A 23,875-nucleotide genomic window follows, 5' to 3' on the forward strand; every position below is an offset into this window, starting at 1 on the left:
ATTCAGTGCCCCTGGTTATATGGTCCTCCAAACTGCTTTTCTGTTGCTTTTTTATTTATTTATTTTTTTGACAATTTGTCTTTATTTTAGTTGTAATTCCAGTTTGGTCCTAGGAGATAGTCTGTGTAGCTTCCATTCACTCCACTGCCATTTTGGAATCCCTTTTTTTTCCTTTTCTGTTCTTTTCTTTTTTTTTTTTGTACAGATAGAGTGGGAGGGAGAGAGAGGAAAAGAGAGAGAGAGAGAAACATCGATGTGAAAGGGACACATCGAGTGGCTGCCACCCACAGGACCAACTAGGGCTGGGGTGAAACTGCAACTGAGGCACATGCCCTCAGCAGGAACCGAACCTGGGTCTCTCTGGACCTCAGGCCGATGCTTTAATCACTGAGCCAAACTGGCCAGGGCTGGAATCCCTATTTTTAAGTGACTTTTATTTTGTGTGTGTATGTGTGGCTACTATTAGGTTTATGCAAATATAGTTTCACATATTCAACAGTGCTTTTTCTTCTTATCTGCATGCCCCTTTGCTAATCCAGACCTTTATCCCCCACCCTTTTATATTCTTTGTTGTCACAGATTATCCCTTTTATGCTCTGAGTTCATTTCTGAATTGCAGTAGCTATTGTCTTTTCTCTTTTTAAATATTTTACCTCCTTTAATCTTTATGTGCTATTTCAGTGTATAGTGCCCTATTATGAAAACAGGGTTGTAATATCTTGCTTCTGTCTGTCTGTCAGTGATGGTACTCATAGTTCTGTGTCCTTTGTTTCAACTAGAAAACCCCCTAAGTATTTGTACTAGAGATCTTCTGATGATAAATTCCTTCAGCTTCTGTATGTCTGAAAAAGTATTTCTCCTTCACATCTAAAGGATAAGTTGGCTTGATATATTATTCTTGGCTAGTAATTTCTCTTTCAGTAGTTTGGATATTTGAGTCCACTCTCTTCTAGCTTGTAAGGTTTCTGCTGAGAAATTTGATGATAATGTAATTGGATTTCCTTATAGGTAACTGTTCTTTTCCCTGGCTGCAATACAGCAATTTAAGAAAGACCTTTTTGGATTGAGATAATTAGGTGTTACATTTTCTTCTTGCATTTGAGGATGTCGCTCTTTCCATAGCTTTGGGAAGTTCTTATCAACTGTTTCAATAGCTGTCTGTTCTTTTCTCCCTCTTCTTACCCTGGTATGCCTTTTATTCTTTTTTCTTTTCTTTTTTTATCCTTACCTGAGGACATTTTTGCATTTATCTTGAATTAGAGTAGGAGGGAGATTTGGAGGAAGAGAGATAGAGAAACATTGATGTGAGAGAGACACATTAAGTGGTTGCCACCCACACGACCCCAACCATAGCTGGGGACAAACTGCAACTGAGGTACATGCCCTTAGAGGGAACCGCACCCAGGTCTCTCTGGTCCACAAGTTGATGTTCTAACTGCTGAGCCAAACCACCAGGACCCCTTTTATTGTTATATTACTCTTTCTTATAAAATCAGATAGTTCTCACAGAGTTATTAATTATTTTTATGCTCAAGTTTCTTTCTTCTTCCAACTGTGTCATTTCTAGATTTCTGTCTTCAGTATCATTAATCCTTTCCTTCATCTGCTCCTCTCTATTTTCTAAGGTCCCTGGTTCATTTCTTATCTCTGTTACTGAGTCCTTCATCTCCAGAATTTTATTTGGTTCTTTTTAAAAATTTCAGCCTTTTTGGTAAAGAACTAATTTATTTTCATTGATTGTACTTGTGAGTTTATTACACTGCCTATCTGTGTTTTCCTATACCTTGTTGAGGTTTTTCAGAACTTCAATCTTGAATTCTCTGTCATTTAAATAACATTTCATATCTTTAAGTCTATTTTCTGGAGATTTTTAATTTTTTTTTTTCTGTGCTGTCTCATTACCTATTTATTCATGGTATTTGATGGATTACTTCCTTGTTTTGGCCTCTATGTATTAGTGGCATTTTTCTAGTAGATTGATAAAAAGTCTTTCTATTACTTTTTAGTAGGTGGTGCTAAAGCACACATTTTTTAGTTTCTCTTGCACTACTCTGGCTTCTCAGATATCTCTGGGATTGTGATAGATGTCCTATGTTCCCTGGGATGGTGAGCATCTCCTCAGTGATCAGGTCACCTTGGTTTCGGAGAACCATCACTATATGGGAATGTGGTGGGCACTGGGGTTCCAAATCTGTGAAACCCCAATGCTGTCCTCTGAAGCCAGTTGCTGCCGGCAGTGTAGCCACGATGGATGGGGTTTGCATGACCTGAGGGAGGCTGGCTGGTGCCTTTGTGACTTTGTTCTCTCAGTAATAGTGACTGGCAGACTGCCCATCTGTATTTCCACTTGTGCCTAAGATTAGTCACAGAGTGCTCCTGTCACTCAGGAAAAAATATCACTCACTGCTACAGTTTTTTCAGGGGCCTGTAGCTAGCTTGAGAGGGTGAGGGAATAAGGCCAGGCTTTACAGGCTTTGCTTTTCTGTTTAGTGATGGCGCTTGCTGGATAATCATGGCTGCATCTCTGTGTTTCATCTCTGCCCAGGTTACTGGTTCAGCCACAACATGTACTGACTGCTCCTGCAGGAATACTCACTGTATCTCTCTGCTATTCTGGGCTGAAGGGAGTGCCAATGACAGCCTAATTCCTTCCCTCACTGCTCTGAGACCTGCAGTGAACTTAGCACTGTGAGCTCCAGGCTGTTGAATCCCTGGCACTATCTCAGCTCTTTTCCCTTTCCACCTCTGTGGTTCACTCCCACTTGCCCACCTTCAGATGTTTCAATGTGCAGATCTCTTAGATATGTTTGTGTGTTGAAAAGGTAATTCTTTGTTGAATTATAGGTGTACAAATTGTTGAAACTTCAAGGAAAGAGACCAAGGGACCCCTCATACCACTATTCCTCTGATGTCTACTTCTTTTTTCAAAAAAATATTTTTAAAATTGATTAATTTATTTTTGTTACAGATTTTTTCCCTTTTTTTCCCCCAGACACCTCTCTCTTTATCATCCCCTCCAAGCATTGTTGTCTATATCCATTGGTTATGCATACATGTGTATAAGTTCTTTGGTTTACTTCATCCCTCCCCGCTGCCTCCCTCCTCTGAAGTTTGTCTAAACCATACTCCTTTCTATGTCTCTGAATATATTTTGTTCATCAGCTTTTTTCTGTTCATTATATTCAAAAATAAGTGAGATCATGTGGTATTTGTCTTTCTCTGATTGGCTTATTTCACATAGGATAATACTTTTCAGGTCCCTCCACGTCGTCTCAAAGGATAAGAGATCTTTCTTACAGCTGCATAGTACTCCATTGTGTGTATGTACCACTGTTTTTTTACCCATTCATCTACTGATGGACATTTGGGCTATTTCCAGATCTTAGCTATTGTAAATAGTGCTGCTAAAAACATGGGGTTACATATACTCTTTCTGATTGGTGATTCAGGCTTCTTAGGGTGTATTCCTAGAAGTGGGATCACTGGGTCTAATGGAAGTTCAAATTTTAATTTTTTGAGGTAACACCATATAATTTCCATAGTGGCTGCACCAGCCTGCATTGCCACCAGCAGTGCACTAGAGTCCCCTTTTCTCCACACCCTCGCCAACACTTCTTGTTGGATGATTTGTTGATGGTGGCCATTTTGATGGGTGTGAGGTGATACTTCATTGTTGTTTTAATTTGCATCTCTCTGATGATTAGTGATGTTGAGCATTTCTTCACATGTCTCTTAGCCATTTGTATATTCGGTTTGGAGAAGTGTTTACTTAGTTCCTCTGCCCATCTTTTAATTGGGTTTTTGTCTTCATTTTGTTGAGTTGCATGAGCATTCTCTATATATTGGAAATTAACCCCTTATCTAAAGTATCATTGGCAATTATGCTCTCTCATACAGTGGGTAGCCTTTCCATTTTGATGATTGTATCTTTTGCTGTGCAGAAGCTTTTGAGTTTGATATAGTCCCACATGTTCATTTTCTCCTTTGTTTCTGTTGCCTTAGGTGATGTAGCAGTGAAAATTCTCCTGTGTATGATGTCTGAAATTCTGTTGCCTACAGTTTCTTCTAGGATTTTAATGGATTCATGAGTCACATTTAAGTCTTTTCTCTATTTTGACTTTATTCTCGTGTAGGGTGTAAGTTGATGGTCTAGTTTCATTTTTTTGCATGTGGCAGTCCAGTTTTCCCCACACCATTTATTAAAGAGGCTGTCTTTACTCCACTGTATGCTCTTGCCACCTTTGTCAAATATTAATTGAGCATATTGTATTGTGTCCATTTTTCAGTTTTCTATTCTGTTCCACTGGTCTATATGCTTGTTCTTGTGCCAGTACCAGGCTGTTTTAATTACAGTTGCTTTGTAGTATAACCTGATATCTGGTATTGTGATCCCACCTACTTTGTCCTCGTTTTTCTTTTTTAATTTTTTTTTTAATGAATTTTTTATTTATTTATTTTTTTTGTTACAGATATTTTACCTTTTTACCCCATTGGCACCCCCACCACACCCACCTCCACCCTTTCCCCGGCTTAGTTGTCCATGTCCATTGGTCATGCATACATGCATATAAATTCTGTGGTTTATCTCTTCCCACCCCCCCACCCCCCATCCCCTCTTCTGAGGGATGTCAGTCTGTGCCCTACTTCCATGTGTCTGGGTCTACTGTATTCCTCAGACTGTTATGTTCATTATATTCCGTATATAAGTGAGATCATGTGGTATTTGTCTTTTTCTGCTTGGCTTCTTTCACTTAGGATAATACTTTCCAGGTCCCTCCATGTCGTCTCAAAGGATAAGAGATCTTTCTTTCTTACCGCTGCATAGTACTCCATTGTGTATATGTACCACAGCTTTTTTATCCATTCGTCTACTGGTGGACACTTGGGCTGTTTCCAGATCTTAGCTATTGTAAATAGTGCTGCTATGAACATGGGGGTACATATATTCTTCCAGATTGGTGTTTCAGGCTTCTTAGGGTATATTCCCAGCAGTGGGATCACTGGGTCAAATGGAAGTTCAATTTTTAATTTTTTGAGTTAGCACCATATTGTTTTCCATAGCGGCTGCACCAGTCTGCATTCCCACCAGCAGTGTATTAGAGTCCCCTTTTCTCCACACCCTCGCCAACACTTGTTGTTTGATGATTTGTTGATGGCGGCCATTCTGACAGGTGTGAGGTGATACCTCATTGTTGTTTTAATTTGCATCGCTCTGATGATTAGTGATGTTGAGCATTTCTTCATATGTCTCTTGGCCATTTGTATGTCCTGTTTGGGGAGGTGTCTATTCAGCTCCTCTGCCCATTTTTTAATTGGGTTCTTTGTCTTCCTTTTGTGGAGTTGTATGAGCACTCTGTATATATTGGAAATTAACCCCTTATCTGATACATCATTGGCAATGATGTTCTCCCATACAGTGGGTTGCCTTTCCATTTTGATGATTGTTTCTTTTGCTGTGCGGAAGCTTTTGAGTTTGATGTAGTCCCATGTGTTCATTTTCTCCTTTATTTCTGTTGCCTTAGGTGATGTATCAGTGAAAATTCTGCTCCGTGTGATGTCCGAAATTTTGTTGCCTACATTTTCTTCTAGAATTTTTATGGATTCACGGGTCACATTTAAGTCTTTTATCCATTTCGAGTTTATTTTTGTGTATGGTGTAAGTTGATGGTCTAGTTTCATTTTTTTGCGTGTAGCTGTCCAATTTTCCCAACACCATTTATTAAAGAGGCTGTCTTTACTCCACTGTATGCTCTTGTCACCTTTGTCAAATATTAATTGAGCGTATTGCCTTCGGTCCATTTCTGGGTTTTCAGTTCTGTTCCACTGGTCTATATGCCTGTTCTTGTGCCAGTACCAGGCTGTTTTGGTTACAGTCGCTTTGTAGTATAACCTGATATCTGGTATTGTGATCCCACCTACTTTGTTCTTCTTTTTCAAGATTGCTGTGGCTATTCGGGGTCTTTTTTGGTTCCATATGAACTTTTGAAGTATTCGTTCTAGTTCTATGAAATATGTCGTTGATATTTTGATGGGGATTGCATTGAATCTATAGATTGCTTTGGGTAGTATGAACATTTTAATGATGTTAATTCTTCCAATCCATGAACAGGGTATGTGCTTCCACTTTTTTTATATCTTTCTCTATTTCTTTTTTCAATGACCTGTAGTTTTCTGCAAATAGGTCCTTTACTTCTTTGGTTAAGTTTATTCCTAGGTATTGTAATTTGTTTGGAGCGATGGTAAATGGGATTGTTTTTTCAGTTTCTCTTTCTGTGAGTTCATCATTGATATGCAAGAATGCCGTCGATTTCTTGACGTTAATTTTGTATCCTGCTACTTTGCCAAATTCATTTATTAAGTCTAATAGATTTTTGAGGGAGTCTTTAGGGTTTTCTATGTACAATATCATGTCATCTGCAAATAATGACAGTTTCACTTCCTCCTTTCCAATTTGGATCCCTTTTATTTTTCTTCATGTCTGATTGCTGTGGGTAAGACTTCCAGTACAATGTTAAATAAGAGTGGCGAAAGTGGACATCCCTGTCTTGTTCCTGTTCTTAATGGAAATGTTTTTAGTTTCAGTCCATTGAGTATGATGTTGGCTGCAGGTCTTTCATATATGGCCTTTATTATGTTGAGATATGATCCCTCTATTCCCACATTGCTGAGCGTTTTTATCAGAAATGGATGCTGGATTTTGTCGAATACTTTTTCAGCATCTATTGATATGATCATGTGGTTTTTATTCTTCATTTTGTTGATGTGGTGTATCACGTTTATTGATTTGCGAATATTGTACCAGCCTTGCATCCCTGGAATGAATCCCACTTGGTCATGGTGAATAATTTTTTTGATGTATTTCTGGATCTGATTTGCTAATATTTTGTTCAGGATTTTGGCGCCTATGTTCATCAGGAATATTGGCCTGTAGTTTTCTTTCTTCGTAGTGTCTTTTTCTGGTTTTGGAATTAGAATTATGCTGGCCTCATAGAACGTGTTTGGAAGTCTTCCTTCTTCTTGAATTTTTGGAAATAGTTTGAGGAGAATGGGTGTTAGTTCTTTTTTGAATGTTCGGTAAAACTCCCCCATAAAACCATCTGGGCCTGGGCTTTTGTTTGCTGGGAGAGTCTTGATTACCTCTTCAATTTCCTTAGTTGTTATTGGTCTGTTCAAGTTTTCTATCTCTTCCGGGAATAGTTTTGGGAGACTGTGTGTTTCTAGAAATTTGTCCATTTCGCTTAGATTGTCGAATTTGTTGCCATATAGTTGTTCATAGTAGTTGTTAATGATCTTTTGTATTTCCATGGTGTTGGTTGTTACTTCTCCTCTTTCATTTCTGATTTTGTGTATTTGGGTTCTCTCTCTTTGTTTCTTGGTGAGTCTAGCTAAGGGTCCATCAATCTTCTTTATCTTTTCAAAAAACCAGCTCTTTGTTTCATTGATCCTTTGAATTGTTTTTTTGGTCTCTATGTCATTTATTTTTGCTCTGATCTTTACTATTTCCTTCCTTCTACTTGCTCTGGGGTTTTCTTTTTGTTTGCTTTCTAATTCTTTAAGTTGTGAGGTTAGACAGTCAATTAGAAATTTTTCTTGTTTTTTGAGGTAGGCCTGTAGTGCTATGAACTTCCCTCTGAGAACTGCTTTCGCTGCATCCCATAGATTTTGTGTTGTTGTGTGTTCATTTTCATTGGTTTCCAAGAAGTTTTTAATTTCTTCCTTGATCTCCTCGGTGACCCATTCATTGTTTAATAACATGCTATTTAGCCTCCATGTGTTGAAATGCCTTTGCATGTTCTTGTTGCAATTGATTTCTAGTTTCATGCCATTGTGATCTGAGAAGATGCTTGATATGATTTCAATCTTCTTGAACTTGTAGAGATTTAGTTTGTGTCCTATCATGTGGTCTATCTTTGAGAATGTCCCATGTGCACTTGAGAAGAATGTGTATCTGTATTTTTGGGGTGTAATTCTCTGTAGATATCTATTAAATCCATTTGGTCTAGTGCTTCATTTAGAGTCTCTGTTTCCTTGCTAATTTTTTGCCTAGAGGATCTATCCAGTGCTGTCAACGGGGTGTTGAAGTCCCCTGCTATGATTGTATTGTTGTCAATTTCTCCTTGGAAGTCCTCCAGAAGATTTTTAATATATTTTGGTGCTCCTATATTGGGTGCATATATGTTTATCAAGGTTATATCTTCCTGTTGGATAGATCCTTTCAATATTATGTAGTGGCCGTCTTTGTCTCTAGTTATGGTCTTCATTTTGAAATCTATTTTATCAGATATGAGAATTGCTACCCCAGCTTTTTTTTGCTTTCCATTTGCTTGGAAAAAATTTTTCCATCCCTTCACTTTAAACCTATGTGAGTCTTTTGTTGTAAGGTGGGTCTCTTGTAAACAACATATAGATGAGTCATACTTTCTTATCCAATCAGCTACTCTGTGTCTCTTTATGGGAGCATTCAGTCCATTTACGTTTAAGGTGATTATTGACATGTACTTATTTATTGCCATTTTTGTTTAGTGTGGTTCTATATTTCTTCCCATTTCTACTGCTAATTACAGCAGTCCTTTTAACATTTCTTGCAGTGCTGGTTTGGTGCTAATGTATTTTCTTAGCTTTTTTTTGTGTGGGAAGCTCTTTATTGATCTTCTATTTTGAATGATAGCCTTGCTGGGTAGAGTAGTCTTGGATTCAGATACTTGTTTTTCATGACTTTGATTACTTCATGCCATTCTCTTCTGGCCTGTAGTGTTTCTGGTGAGAAGTCAGCTGAGAGCCTTATGGGGTTCCCTTTGTAGGTAACCTGTTGCTTACCTCTTGCTGCTTTTAGGATTCTCTCTTTGTCTTTAATTTGTGGCATTTTAATTACTATGTGTCTTGGTGTGGGCCTGTTTGGGTTCTTCTTACTTGGGACTCTCTGTGCTTCTTGAACTTGAATGCCTTCTTCCTTCACCAAATTAGGGAAGTTTTCTCTCACTATTTTTTGGAATATATTCTCTATCCCTTGTTCCTTTTCTTCTTCTTCGGGGACTCCTATGATGCGAATATTATTATGTTTCCAGTTGTCCCATAGTTCTCTTAAGCTGTCTTCCTGTTTTTTAATAGTTTTTTCCTTTTGTTTCTCTGATTGGTTGATTTTTTCTACCCTGTCTTCTAATTCACTGATCTGGTCCTCAGCTTCCCCTACACTGCTTTTTAAACCTTCCAATGTGTTTTTCATTTCGGATATGTCATTTTTTTCTCTTCTTGTTGGTTTTTAATTTCCATTTGGCTTATTTTCAGTGTCTCTATGTCCTTACTCATGCTGTTCAGCTTCCTCAAGATCATGGGTCTGAATTCTAGCTCTGTTAACATGCCTAATTGCTCCACATTGATCTCATCTTCGGTGGAGGTGTCTTACTCTTTCATTTGGCTTCTGTTTCTGTGTTTCACCATTCTGGCTAGCACCGTGGGCTTTGGAGCCTGTCAAGTTCTCCCTATGGGTGTTGTTTTTCTGCTGTTTGTGGCTCCCTCTCCTGTGTTTAGATGAGCGAGGGAGGACCCACTTTGAACACCACTGTCAAGTCTTACTTTCCTGGTTAAAGTTGCCAGCCCAGGAAATGTACTGTTATCCTCTAGCTTTTTGCCTGGAGGGTAGCAGTCTAGGTTAATTGATGAGTTTTGGGTTGTCAGTTGATTGAAAAACTCCCTCTGGTGCTCAGCCAAGGGGCTTTCACGAGGGTGGTGCAGATGCTGGTTGTTAGTGAGCCTCAATTAGCACTTCAATGGCCCACAGGGTGGGGTTGGATCTCCGAGGGAGGGGCTGATGCCTCTCCTCAGAGCCCTGGGAAGGAGCAATGTGGCCACAGTCCTGTGTGGCTGCACTCAGCCAAAGCTCTGAGCGCCCTCCAAACCCTGAGTGTCCCGACACAGTTCCAGTCTAGTCCGCCCTCCCTCCTCCGGAGCCCAAGGTGAGTGGCTGTGGCTGTTTTAGCCTCTGTCCCAGCTCTGCGCTGTGGAGCCGCCTGGGAGTGTGACCCGATGGCGCCGCTTACAGCTAAGGCCGCTGCCGAGCTGCCGACCGTGTGCTCCCAACCCTGTCTCGCACCTTAGCAAGCCTACCGGTATGGAGTCAGTGTCCCTCATTGTATGGTCCTCACAAGCTGCTTTTCTGTTGGTTTTTCCCGTCGATTTGTTTGTGTTATAGTTGTAATTCCAGTTTGGTTCTGGGTTATGGTCTGTGTAGCTCCGTTCACTCCGCCGCCATTTTTCGGTTTGCTGTCCTTGTTTTTCAAAATTGCTGTGGCTAATCGGGGACGTTTTTTGGTTCCATATGAACCTTTGAAGTATTTGTTCTGGTTCTGTGAAATATGTCATTGGTATTTTGATGGGGATTGCATTGAATCTATAGATTGCTTTATGTAGTATGGACATTTTAATGATGTTGATTCTTCCACTCCATGAACAAGGTATATGCTTACACTTCGTTATATCTTCCTCTATTTTTTTTCCCAATGACCTGTAGTTTTCTGTGAATAAGTCCTTTATTTCTTTGGTTAAGTTTATTACTAGGTATCTTATTTTTTTGCTGTGATGGTAAATGGGATTGTTTTTTTTTTTAAATTTTCTCTTTCGGTGAGTTCATCATAGGTGTATAAGAATGCCACTGATTTCTTGACGTTAATTTTGTATCCTGCTACTTGGGCAGCACGTTTTTTTTTTTTTTCTGGGGAAATGATATCTATTTTCAGCATCTTCCTTAATTTTGACCTTTATCCCAACCCATTTACTTCAAACCACAATATTTATTTCTATATTTTATTTGCGGTCTACATTTAGAAGAATACATTTACAATGATAGTTTTGGAGATCAAAATTTATGCATAAACCATTGGATTTCCCTCCACCCATTCAGTCAATGTTTACTAGATGTTTTTTCAAAGTTCATTTGTTATTATTACTATTTTTTTAAATCTTTTTTTTTATTAATTAATTTTTGTTACAGATGTTTCTCCTTTTCCCCCCATTGATTCCCCCCTCCCCCACCCACCCTGCCCTGTCTTCAGCTTTTTTGTCCATGTCCATTGTTCATGCTTAGATACATATCATTCTGTGGTTTATCTCTCCCCCACGACCCCCTCTTCTGGGGATTGTCAGTCTGTACCACACTTCCACGTCTCTGGGACTACCCAATTCCTCAGACTGTTATGTTCATTATATTCCACAAATAAGTGAGATCATATAATACTTGTCTTTCTCTGTTTGGCTTGTTTCACTTAGGATGATACTTTCCAGGTCCATCCATGTAGTCTCAAAGGATAAGAGATCTTTCTTTCTTACAGCTTCATAGTACTCCATTGTGTATATGTACCACAGCTTTTTTATCCATTGGTCTACTGATGGACACTTGGGCTGTTACCAGATCTTAGCTATTGTAAATAGTGCTGCTACAAACATGCGGGTACATATATTCTTTCTGATTGGTGTTTCAGGCTTCTTAGAGTATATTCCAAGAAGTGGGATCACTGGGTCAAATGGAAGTTCAATTTTTAATTTTTTTTGTATTGCTATCAATTTCTCCTTTGAAGTCTTCCAGAAGATTTTTAATATCTGTTGTTGCTCCTATATTGGGTGCATATATGTTTATCTTCCTGTTGGATAGATACTTTCAATATTATGTAGTGGCCTTCTTTATCTCTAGTTATGGCCTTCATTTTGCAATCTAGTTTATCAGATATGAGTATTGCTACCCCAGCTTTTTTTTGCTTTCTGTTCACTTGGAAGATTTTTTCCATCCCTTCACTTTCAACCTATGTGAGTCTTTTGTTGTGAGGTGGCTCTCTTGTAAACAACATGTAGATGAGTCATGCTTTCTTATCCAATCAGCTACTCTGTGTCTTTTTATGGGAGCATTCAATTCATTTACATTTAAGGTGATTAATGATATGTACTTATTTATTGCCATTTTTGTTTAGTGTGTGTGTGTGTGTGTGTTTTCTTCCCATTATTCCTGCTAATTACAGCAGTCCTTTTAACATTTCTTGCAGTGTTGGCTTGGTGCTAATGTATTCCCTTAGCCTTTTTTTTTTGTCTGAATATCTATTTGACCTTCTATTTTGAATGATAGCCTTGCTGGGTAGAGTAGTCTTGGACTCAGATTCTTGTTTTTCATGACCTTGATTACCTCATGCCATTCCCTCTGGCCTATAGTGTTCTGTTGAGAAGTCAGCTGAGAGCCTTTTGGGGTTTCCTTTGTAGGTAACCTGTTACTTCTCTCTTGCCCCTTTGAGGATTCTCTCTTTGTCTTGAATTTTTGGCACACTAATTACTCTGTGTCTTGGTGTGGGCCTGTTTGGGTTCTTCTTACTTGGGGCTCTCTGTGCTTCTTGAACTTGAATGCCTTCTTCCTTCACCAAATTAGAGAAGTTTTCTGTCACTCTTTCTTCAAATATATTCTCTAAGCATTGCTCATTTTCTTCTTCAGGGACTCCTATATTGCGAATGTTATTAAATTTTCAGTTGTCCCACATTTCTTTTAAGCTGTTTTTCTGTTTTTTACTTGTTTTTTTCCTTTTGGTTTTCTGATTGGTTAATTTTTTTTTCTACCCCATCTTCTAATTCACTGATCCTATCCTCAGCTTCCTCTACTCTGCTATTCAGACTTTCAAATGTGCCCTTTATTTCTGATGTCATTCTTCATTTCTTCTTGGTGGTTTTTCATTTCCAACTGGTTGATTTTCAACATTTTTATGTCTTAACTCATGGTGTCTCATGTCCTTACACATGCTGTTGAGCTTCCTCAAGATCATGGCTCTGAATTCTACTTCTGTTAACTTGCTTAACTGCACCTCATTTATCTCATTTTTGGTAGAGGTCTCTTGTTCTTTCATTTGGCTTTTGTTTCTGTGTTTCACCATTTTGGCTATCACTGTGGGCTTTGGAGTCTGCCAAATTTCACCTGTGGGTGTTGATGTTCTGCTGTTTGTGGCTCCCTCTCCTGGGTTTGGATGAGCCAGGAAGGACCCACTTTAAACACCACTGTCAAGTCTTAACTTTCCTGGTTAGAGTTGCTAGCCCAGGGAATGGTAGTTATCCTCTAGCTTTTTTGCTTGGAGGCTATTAGTAGAGGTCACCTGAAGAACCTTGGTTTCTGAGTTGCCTGAAAAACTCCCTCAGGTGCTCAGTGTAAGAGGATTTCCAGAGGGTGGGGCAGATGCTGGTTGTTAATGTGCGTCAATTAGCATTACAATGGCCACCAGCTGGGGTTGAATCTTGAGGGTGGGGCCGCCACCTCTCCCCAGAGCCCTGGGAAGGAGTAAGATGACCACAGTCCTGTGTGGCTGCACTCAGCAAAAGCTCTGAGCACCCTCCAAATCTCGAATGTCCCCACACAGTTCCAGTGCAGGCTGCCTTCCCTCTGCTGGAGCCCAAGGTGAGTGGCTGCTGCGAATTTAGCCTTTGTCTGGGCTCTGCGCCATGGAGCTGCCTGGGACTTTAACCCGAGGGCACTGCTCCCAGCTCAGGGGAGCCAAGGCTGCGGCACCAGCCGAGGGCATAGCACCTAGTCGAGGTTGCAGGACCCAGATGAGGCAGCTGCTAGTCCCAGCCGAGGACACAAGACCCAGCTGAGGGGGCCGCTTACAGCTGAGGCTACTGGTCCCTAGCACCCAGCAGAGGTCGCAGGCCTCAGCCGGGGTGGTAGCAGGTCCTACCCAAGTCCACAGGATCCAGCCAAGAGTGCCACTTCCAGCCGAGTCTGCTGTTCCCTGTTAAGGCAGCAGCAGGTCCCAGTCCAGGCCGCTGCAGACCGTGGGCTCCCGGCCCCCTCTCACATCCTCGCAAGCCTACCAGGATTGAGTCAGTGTCCCTAGTTATGTCGTCCTGCAAGCTGCCTTTCGGTTGCCCCTTCCTGACGATTTGTCTTTATTTTCGTTGTAATTCCAGTTTGGTCCTGGGAGATGGTCTGTGTAGCTTCCATTCACTCTGCCACCATTTTTTCTCACTCCCAGTTCATTTGTTATTAAAGTGATATGCAGTTATGGAACATATCCATTTAAATAAAGAATTATAAACTACATATTATTTAATTATTATCTAGAGATTAAACTGAAGCCACAGGCTAAGTGATTTAATAAGCGGTAGTAATGGGGAAAATAAAATATTGTTGACATGATTTATTTCAGAAGCTATGACTCCAAGCTAGCTATTCACATTTGTCAAATAAGAGTAAAAGAGGCAGAGAACATTTCAATAATTAAAAATTGCATGTTAGTATAATGGCCACATACTGTCAAATTTATGTTTGTTCTTGATTTTATTTTCATGAAAGCATGAGAAATAGATTGTATGAAGATATGTTGTATATCATGGTATTAAACATAGAATACATGTTTGGATACAAGGGGTATATAAGACTAGCTATCCCAAATGAGCTAATTCCAGCAACTAAAATGCTAGATTTAAAAATGTATTTTTGGCCCTGACCAGTTTGGCTCAGCGGTAGAGCGTTGGCCTGAGGTCCAGAGAGACGCGGGTTCGGTTCCCACTAAGGGCATGTACCTCAGTTGCAGTTTGTCCCCGGCCCTTGTTGGGTTGTGTGGGTGGCAACCACTCGATGTGTCCCTTTCACGTCGATATTTCTGTCTCTCTCTCTCCTTCCCCACTCTATCTGAACAAAAAATGGAAAAATGTCCTCGCGTGAGATTAAAAAAAAAAGTATTTTTGCCCTGGTTGGTTTTGCTCAGTGGTTAGAGTGTTGGCCCATGGACCAATGGATTGCAGGTTCGATTTAGGTCAAGGGCACGTACCTTGGTTGCGGTTTGTCCCCAGCCCTGGTTGGGGTCTTGCGGGAGGCAGCCATTGGATGTGTTCCTTTCATGTCTATGTTTCTCTCTCTCTCTTTCTCTCTCCCTCCCACGCTATCTGAACAAAAATGGAAAAGTGTCCTCAGGTGAGGGTTAAAAAAAAAGTATTTTAAAAAGTGTTGCTGAGCCGTGGCTGAAACCGGCTCAGTGCTTAAATCATCAGCTTGTGGACCAAAGGGTCACAAGTTCGATTCCTGGTGAAGGGCATATACCTGAGTTGCAGGTTCAATCCCCAGCCAAGATCAGGGTCTTGCAGGAGGCAGCCAATCAATGTGTCTCCCTCACATCAATGTTTCTCTTTCACTCTACTTCCCTCCCTCCCTCCCTCCTTTCCACTCTATCTAAAAAAATCATTGGAACAGTATCTTCAGAAGACAATTAACAATAACAACAAAAAAGTATTGCTGAGATGGCATAAAAATCCTCTAGAGAACAAAAAGGAAGTAAAAGCATTTAAATGAGGAATTTCTGCAAAAAAGGTACGTGTGTGTGTGTGTGTGTGTGTGTGTACACTTTTAAAATAAAATTAATTGATCTAATGTAATGTGGATTGTGAGGGAGGTAAGGTGGGAATTCTACAATAAAGAAAATTAAAAAATAAAGACAACACAATAAAATATTTTGAAAAATACTGGTATAGAACATCATTACATATAGTCTATGCCTACATATGATAGAAACTAATAAAGGAGGTAATGGGATGTTAACAGCATAAAAAGGAAATCATTATAATGTAGTATTTTTATGTTAGATATTTTCTGAATGTTTTAAATATTTTATAGAGTAAAATTAAAAAGCACACTACAAAACATATTCTGAGCTATCAAACACTTATTTTATGTTGTTATATATTATTTTTTACCTTGATTGCGAAAGGGTGAAAAATTCATGATGTTTGTTGATAATTTACTAGGTATAATGGTAAAAAAATTGTCTTGATGTTGTTTGGCCATATCTCTGTTTTTAAATAAATTCACATCTAAAATAAAAAAAAAAAATTTTACAAAGATACTATGACTATTTGTATGCTAGTCTTCAATGTACCACCTCATGCATTAGTTTTTATTTCTGCAATTATATTTTTTTCTTTCCATGTTTGAGTGGCCATTTGTGTATAACTCCAATTTCTATAAAGTACTTGTTTACAGAACAAGCTTTTTTTTTTTTTTTTTTTGCCCTGGGTTCTTAGCATTTTCCTTAATATTGACCCTTAAATCAACTCCATTTTTACCTTTAAAAAGTATAGTCATTTCTATATTTGATCTTTACTATAGTCTTCTTTCAACTTCTTTCTTCTTGGCAATTTCTTTCTTGTAAGTATTGTTTAGAGCATTTCATTATAAATTCACCATTAAATAAATATAAGCTAATTAAAAATTGACAAGAACACTTATTAATAAGAAACACTAAAGCAGGATTAAGGGAAAAAAAAAGACACTCATGGACACAGACAACACTATGGTGATTGCCAGAGTGAAGAGGTATTGGTGAGGAAATAGAATAAGATAAATGGGGATAAATGGTGATGGAAGGAGACTTGACTTGGGGTGGAAATACACAATACAATATATAGATGATGTATTGCAGAATTGTATATCTGAAACCTGTATAATTTTATTAACCAATGTTACCCAAATAAATTCAATAAAAAAGGAGAAATAAGTAATTGGAAGTGCCTAAAAAAAAAAAACCCTGAAAATTAATGATGTAGAAAAACGGCTTATCATAATTTACCAAATTTCTTATAGTAAAACAAAAAACAAACTGCTTGGTTCAAACAATTTTATATTTATACCACCAGCTTTTACCTGTTATAAGATGTTTTAGTATATACTTTTAAATTCATTTTTAATAATACTTTTCTTTTTCAGGAATAAAAGTGTGAACACAGGAGGGATCACAGTACCATATATCAGGTTATACTACAAAACCATTGTCATCAAAACAGCCTGATACGGGCACAAGAACAGGCATATATTATCACTGGAACAGAACAGGGAACCTGGAAATTAACCCAAGACATTATGCTCAATTAATATTTGACAAAGGTGGCAAAAGCATACAGTAAGGACAGCCTCTTTAATAAATGGTGTTGGGAAAATTGGATAGCTACATGCAAAAAAAAAATGAAACTAGATCACCAACTTACACCATACACAAGAATAAACTCAAAATGGATAAAAGACTTAAATGTGACCCATGAATCCATAAAAATTCTAGAAGAAACTGTAGGCAACAAAATTTCAGACATCACATGCAGCAACATTTTCTCTTGCCTAAAGCAAGAGGAACAAAAGAAAAAATGAACACAAATTAATACATGGGACTACATCAAACTATAAAACTTCTGCACAGCAAAAGAAACAACCATTGAAATATAAAGGGAACCCACTATATGGGAGAGAATAATTGCCAATGATACATCAGATAAGAAGTTAATTTCCAAAATATATGGAGTGCCCATAAAACTCAACAAAAGGAAGACAAAGAACCCAATTAAAAATGGGCAGAAGACCTAAATAGACACCTTTCCAAAAAAGACATACAAATGGCCAAGAGACATGTGAAGAAGTGTTCAACATCCCTAATTATCAGAGCGATGCAAATTAAAACAACCATGAGGTATCATCTTACACCTGCTAAAATGGCCGCCATCAACAAATCATGAAACAAGTCCTGGTGAGGGTGGAGAGAAAAGAGGACTCTAGCACACCGCTGGTGGGAATGCAGACTGGTGCAGTCACTGTGGAAATCAATATGGTGTTACCACAAAAAATTAAAAGTTGAATTGCCATTTGACCCAGTCATCTCACTTCTAGGAATATATCCTAAGAAGCCTGAAACACCAATCAGAAATAATATATGTACCCCTATTTTCATAGCAGCACTATTTACAATAGCTAACATCTGGAAACAGCCCAAGTGTCCATCAGTAGATGAGTGGATTAAAAAGCAGTGGTACATATACACAATGGAAAACTATGCAGGTGTAAGAAAGAAAGATCTCATTTTTTGAGCCGACATTGAGGGACCTGGAAAGAATTATACTAAGTGAAATAAGCTAATCAGAGAAAGACAAATACCACCTTATCTCACTTATTTGAATGGAATGTAATGAACAAAATAAGCTGATGAATAAAATAGACCCAGAGACATTGAAAGGAATATGGTTCAGACTGACAGACCTCAGAGAAGGGGGTAGGGGGGTGGATGAGATAAACCAAAGAACTTATATGCATGTAAGCATAACCAATGGACATAGACAACAATGCTGGGGGAATCGGGGAGCAGGATGGGGAGGAGGGTGTCTATTGGGGGAAAAGGAGAAACATCTGTAACAAAAATGAATTAATAAAAATTGAAAAATAAATAAATAAATAAAATCTAAAAAAAAATAATGTGACCATAATACAATGAATTAACAAGCATTTATAAACAATGTTTTAGAAATCTTATTCTAATCTTAAATTTCAGTGAGAACACATCTTTTGGTGCTTATAACTAAATGTTCAGCTACTTCCAAATATACCTTTCAGCATCAGTTCTGCAAAAAAGTTCATAATTGCAGTATTTCTTGCATTGAAAAAAAAAATGCATATAACATAGTTTTTCTAGGACCAAACCCAGCAGTGTAACTTGTGAATTATGTAAATTTATGTGCCAACTTAATTATGTAGAGGTAGTTGGTATCCAATATAATGACTATCTCATATTTCTCTTCTTATAACATGCATTAGTTGTCTCTGCTTTTTCAAATTCAAATCAACTTTCCTCTCTAATCCAGCAATAGAAAGTGAATGGAACAGCAGTTGGAAATGTTTACACCAAATATATTCCAAGGTGACTAGAGCATTGGATTTTATAGATTACTTTCTAATTTGGTGAGTTTTAAAGCCAATAAAACCTAGCTTACTTCCTATTGATAGTAAAGACCAAAATTTAGCTAACTATAAGAGGGAATTCATTAACAATTTTACCAATGCAACAATATCATATAGTTACTGTTTTCGTTAAAGATCCATTTTAAGTTAAATCTCAGAGAAGATATAATTTATAAATATTAAACTTGAAAAATTTCTGTTCTTACCAGCATAACTCCTAAGTTGTTCCTTGATTTCAGAAATTATTTTTTCTCTTCCAATGGTATCTGTCAAGTGTTCTAGATAAGTCTCTATGAATAGAAAACATATTTCAAACACTTTTTATGGTAACCAGTAATAGACATATGTGATTGTGTATGTGGTACTACATAATTAACATTTGTTATTATAAAAAAAATAATGTCTGACATTGCACTCTCATAAAAACTTAGAATTTGAAGGGCTCTCTTTTTTGTTGTTACTGTTTTTTATTCTCACCTGAGGACATTTTTGTATTTATCTTCAGATAGAGCAGGAGGAAGAGAAGGAGAAAGAGAAGGAGAAGGAGAAGGAGAAGGAGAAGGAGAAGGAGAAAGAGAGAGAGAGAGAGAGAGAGAGAGAGAGAGAGAGAGAGAGAGAGAGAGAAAGAGAAAGAGAAAGAGAAAAACTTCGACATGAGAGAGACACATCAAGTGGTTGCCACCCACACAACCCTACATCGGGCCGTGGATGAACTGCAACCAAAGTACGTGCCCTTAGCAGAAACCGAATCTGGGACTCTCCAGTCTGTGGGCTGATGCTCTAACCACTGGGAAACACCGGCCATGGCTGAAGGGCTATCTATTAACAATCATATAAGCCTCATTATATTGAGGCATTTACTGGACCTATTCAGTATACATTTAAAATTACTGTGATACATATAGAAAATTTTCTATTAAATTTTTCATACATACTTAATTACATAAATGTGTGTAAATAAGTAAGACTAAGTAAACTTTAACTAATTTGTCAATTTTTAACATACACATTCAGAAAACGTACTTTATTATATAACAGGTTGTCGGCTTTAAGAGATAGTACTCCCTCACCCAAATTAGTCCGTTATATTGAGGTTTTAGTATACCAGCATTGGATTGTGTCCCATTCCATTTGCTATTTTATGTAATTTGACATTTTGCTGTAATAAAAACTATTAACTAGATCAGAGGAAAGGAATAATACAGGAGTATTAAAGAGAAATTCATATTGAAATGAGATTATTAGAATCAGTGACTTCTGTCAAGCAATGTATCTAATGTTTTATGAATGAATGCTGGTTGTATGAGAACATGTACCAAAGGTTGGAAACCTGTCATGAATTATAAGGTAGATGTGTTTGTTGTAATGGCTGAGACCACAAAAACTGTTAAAGGTTGCACTATGACCTTTGTCACTCAAATATACATCCAGAGCAATCTAATAAAGAGGTGAAAACTAGCTTGGGTATCATTATCAAAATGAATGAAAACACATAAAAAAGTACAGAAAAACTTCCAATAAGTACATAACTACATTTTGTGAAAGTACTATGAGTTACACCAATGTTAAATGAGATATTAGTAGATGTATTTGAGGCTCTCTGTTTCTTTCTGCAACTGGCATAAGTAAAAAGGAATGGGCCATAGAAATTAGCATGCAGAGATACTTAAACAAACAAAGAGGCATTAATAAGTGCATTTGATAGAAGGTAGCATAAGAGCTAGTAAATAAAATATTGCTAGACAAACAATATGGTAAGAATCACAAGCTCCCATCTTCACAATATCCTTCCACTGCATTACTGATATTTTGAAACCAATATTCCTGCAGTTTATAGGGTGTAGGTTTCATTTCACTGTCTCTGTGCATGTCTCATATATTTTGTGGTAAAAACTGGGCATTTTAGGCAATGTATTGTAGCAAATCTGGGTACTAAGTTTCCCTCCCTTTTGGAGGCTTTTTTTCATTCTGTGCCTGGTTATTTATTGAGTGGTGGGACTGGACTACTTCTTATTTTACTGGTCACCTTCTGTGCAGTTTCAAGCTTCTAGTGTTGTTCTTGAGAGAACACAGACTTGAGGTATGAACATCATCACCTTTGGATGACAGTTATTTTGAAAGCCTCCCTTTACTGTCTCCTTCCCTGATTGCTCTGTTAACCTGCCTGCCTCCTTTGGTACAATATCAAACATCATGATAAAGTGTGTTAAGCATTAATCTGCCAGGACAGAAAACAGCAGACTATACTATAAATTACATTAAAAAGAAACAATCATCTAATGTTCACTACTTCACCTTAGATGTTAGAAATTTGCCTGACAGTTTAATCACATGGAGGGAATAAATAACCATGTGATTATTTATCACATGGTTATTTATCTACTTTCTAAATTCCTCTTCTAATCCCATTTATAAATAGCATTTCTGCTTTTGCAAAAAGAAACAATCTGATAGGGTCTGAAAAAGAAAGTGAGTAGAAGAGCATTTTATAAACTTCCAACAGCCATATTCCAAGCTCACAACAACATTGAACTTTTGTAGATCACTTCAAATGGATGAGTTCTAAGACGTAGTATTTACTAATTTTTCACTGACGTTAACTGCTAGATTCATTGACTATAAGGGGAAATTATGAAGACATTTCACCATGTAATAATAGCATATAGGTACTGCGGTCATTAAAGATCTCAAACATCTGAGAAGATAAATAAACCATAAATAGACTTGAAATATTCTTGTTCTTACCAGCATGACTCTTGGATTGTGTCTTGACTTTCCCCTTTATTATAGTTCTTCCAATAGCATCCAGTATTTGTTCTGTATCAACCTCTATAAAAATAAACAAGCATTAACAAGTGTGTGTGTGGTGAGGGGTGTAGTACTGAAATAAGTAGCATTTTTTATTATAAGAGAATAATAATAATGAAATAACTAAATTTCAGACATAAGGCCTTAAGAGTGAAAGAGCCAATTAGTAATCTTATGAGCCTCACTATATTGAAACTTAAAATAATGTTAAGCCATACACAAATAAATGAAAAAAATGAATCACAAACTGATGTCTCATTAACGTTAAAGAATAACAGGTAATTTGTAGACAGTGGTAAAGTGCCCTCTTAAGTCTTATAGTCAGGGAGGTCTTCTAGCTGGGGAGGGGAAAATGGGTAATTTTCAGTGATGTGAGCATGGACATTGTGTCCCTTTCCATTTTAGTCTATAGGTGATTTTCACCTTTTTCTGGATTTGGAAACTACTCTCTAGGCCCAATGACAAAAAATATAATGAAATTTATTTTTAAAAATTGCATCTTGCAAAAAGAATATTTAGAATGGTGGCTTGGGTCACCTACTGGGTAATGTTTTCTAGGAAAAATAAAATAGTTACAAAGCAAAATGTGACTGAAATGGAAATATGCCATGATGCAGATATTATACACTGGAAGCCGTGCTTTGGTGAAATGACTGAGCCCATGAATATCACCATACAAATATACAACCACAGAAATCTAAGCAGAGGTGAAGTCCAGATGGAGCCTCATTAGCAAAGTCAAAGACACACTGTATTGGGCAAAACAACTTTGCAGCAGTAAGTTACGACATTTGTGAAAGTAACTTTAGGTACAAGGAACACATGACAGAAGAACCTTAGAAGACATATTTTAGTCCCTGGTCTTCCTCCAACAAATACAATTCGACAAATTGATTCATTTGAATTGATACAGCAAAAATTCTTGGATGATCAGAAAGACAATGAGAATAGCCCTTGAAAACTGATTGGTTTTAAAACTGTGAGCAAAAAAGGTAAGTGGTGGAGAAACCTCTAATGTATTAAGAGGAATACTTTTCTCATTTCACAAAATCCTACCATTGCTTTTATTTTTGTTTTTTAATTGTTGACAGTATTACAGATGTCCTCCATTTTCCCCACTTCAGCCTACCTCTACATGTACCCCGCTTGCCCAAGGCCTTCATCACCATATTGTCTGTGTCTATGGATTATGCATAAATGAATAGATGTTTTCATTACTCTCTTCCCACCTACCAAGCACCCTCCCTTCTGAGATCTGTCAGTCTGTTTCACGTATCCATGTCTCTGGTTCATTTTGAGTGTCAGTTTATTTTGTTCAATAGATTCAACATATAAGTGATATAATGTGATATTTGTCTTTCTCTGACTATTCCATTTTGCTTAATACAGTAATTTCCAGGTCCATCCATGCTGTCTCAAAGGATAAGAGATCATTCTTTTATATCAATTTTTTTAGAGAGAGAGGAATGGGGGAGAGTGGGGAGGAAAAGAGAGAGGGGGAGAGAGAGAGAGAGAAACATTGATGAGAAGAACATCAATTGGCCACCTCAAGCATACCCCCCACTGAGAGTTTGGCCCATAACTTGGATATGTGCCCTGACTGTGATTCAAGTCAGCAACATCTTGATGCATGGGTCGATGCTCAATCACTGATCTACACCAGCTGGACTATACCAGAGATGTTTTTATTTATTTAATTATTTTTTATGTTATATTTCATTTTATTTTTGTTACTGATGTTTCTCAATTTTTACCGCATCGACACCTTCCACCCCATCCCCCTGTCCCATCCCCTGCTTTGTTGTCCATGTCCACTGGTTATGCATACATGCAAATAAGTTCTGTGGTTTATCTCTACCCTCCCCCTACCACGCCCTATTTTGAGAGTTGTCAGTCTGTACCCTACTTCCATGTTTCTGGGTTTACCATATACCTCAGACTGTTATGTTTATTATATTCCATAAATAAGTGAGATCATGTGTTATTTGTCTTTTTTTCCTTAGCTTGTTTCACTTAGGATAATACTCTCCAAATCCCTCCATGTCGTCTCAAAGGATAAGAGATCTTTCTTTCTTACAGCTGCATAGTACTCCATTGTGTATATGTACCACTGCTTTTTTATACATTTGTCTACTGATGGACACTTGGGCTGTTTCCAGATCTTAGCTATTGTAAATAGTGCTGCTATGAACATGGGGGTACATATATTCTTTCTAATTGGTGTTTCAGGCTTCATAGAAGTGGGATCACTGCGTCAAATGGCAGTTAAATTTTTAATTTTTTGAGGTAACAACATATTGTTTTCCACCAGTCTGCATTCTCACCAGTAGTGTATTAGAG

At 37.8% G+C, this 23,875-nt stretch overlaps 1 protein-coding gene across 1 annotated transcript in view; it reads right to left on the bottom strand.

Moving 5' to 3' along the window:
- The window catches only part of LOC118616897 (coiled-coil domain-containing protein 7-like), a 172,591-nt gene that overhangs the window by 80,961 nt on the left and 67,755 nt on the right, over positions 1-23,875 (bottom strand). Inside the window, exons 7-9 of the mRNA XM_036242454.1 lie at positions 21,473-21,556; positions 18,934-19,017; positions 15,709-15,825 (exon numbers count right to left, since the gene is read on the bottom strand). Coding sequence (XP_036098347.1) covers positions 15,709-15,825; positions 18,934-19,017; positions 21,473-21,556 — 285 coding nt within the window. The remainder of the gene's footprint in view (positions 1-15,708; positions 15,826-18,933; positions 19,018-21,472; positions 21,557-23,875) is intronic.

This window comes from Molossus molossus, unplaced genomic scaffold (assembly GCF_014108415.1).
Source record: "Molossus molossus isolate mMolMol1 unplaced genomic scaffold, mMolMol1.p scaffold_m16_p_1, whole genome shotgun sequence".
Taxonomy (NCBI): domain Eukaryota; kingdom Metazoa; phylum Chordata; class Mammalia; order Chiroptera; family Molossidae; genus Molossus; species Molossus molossus.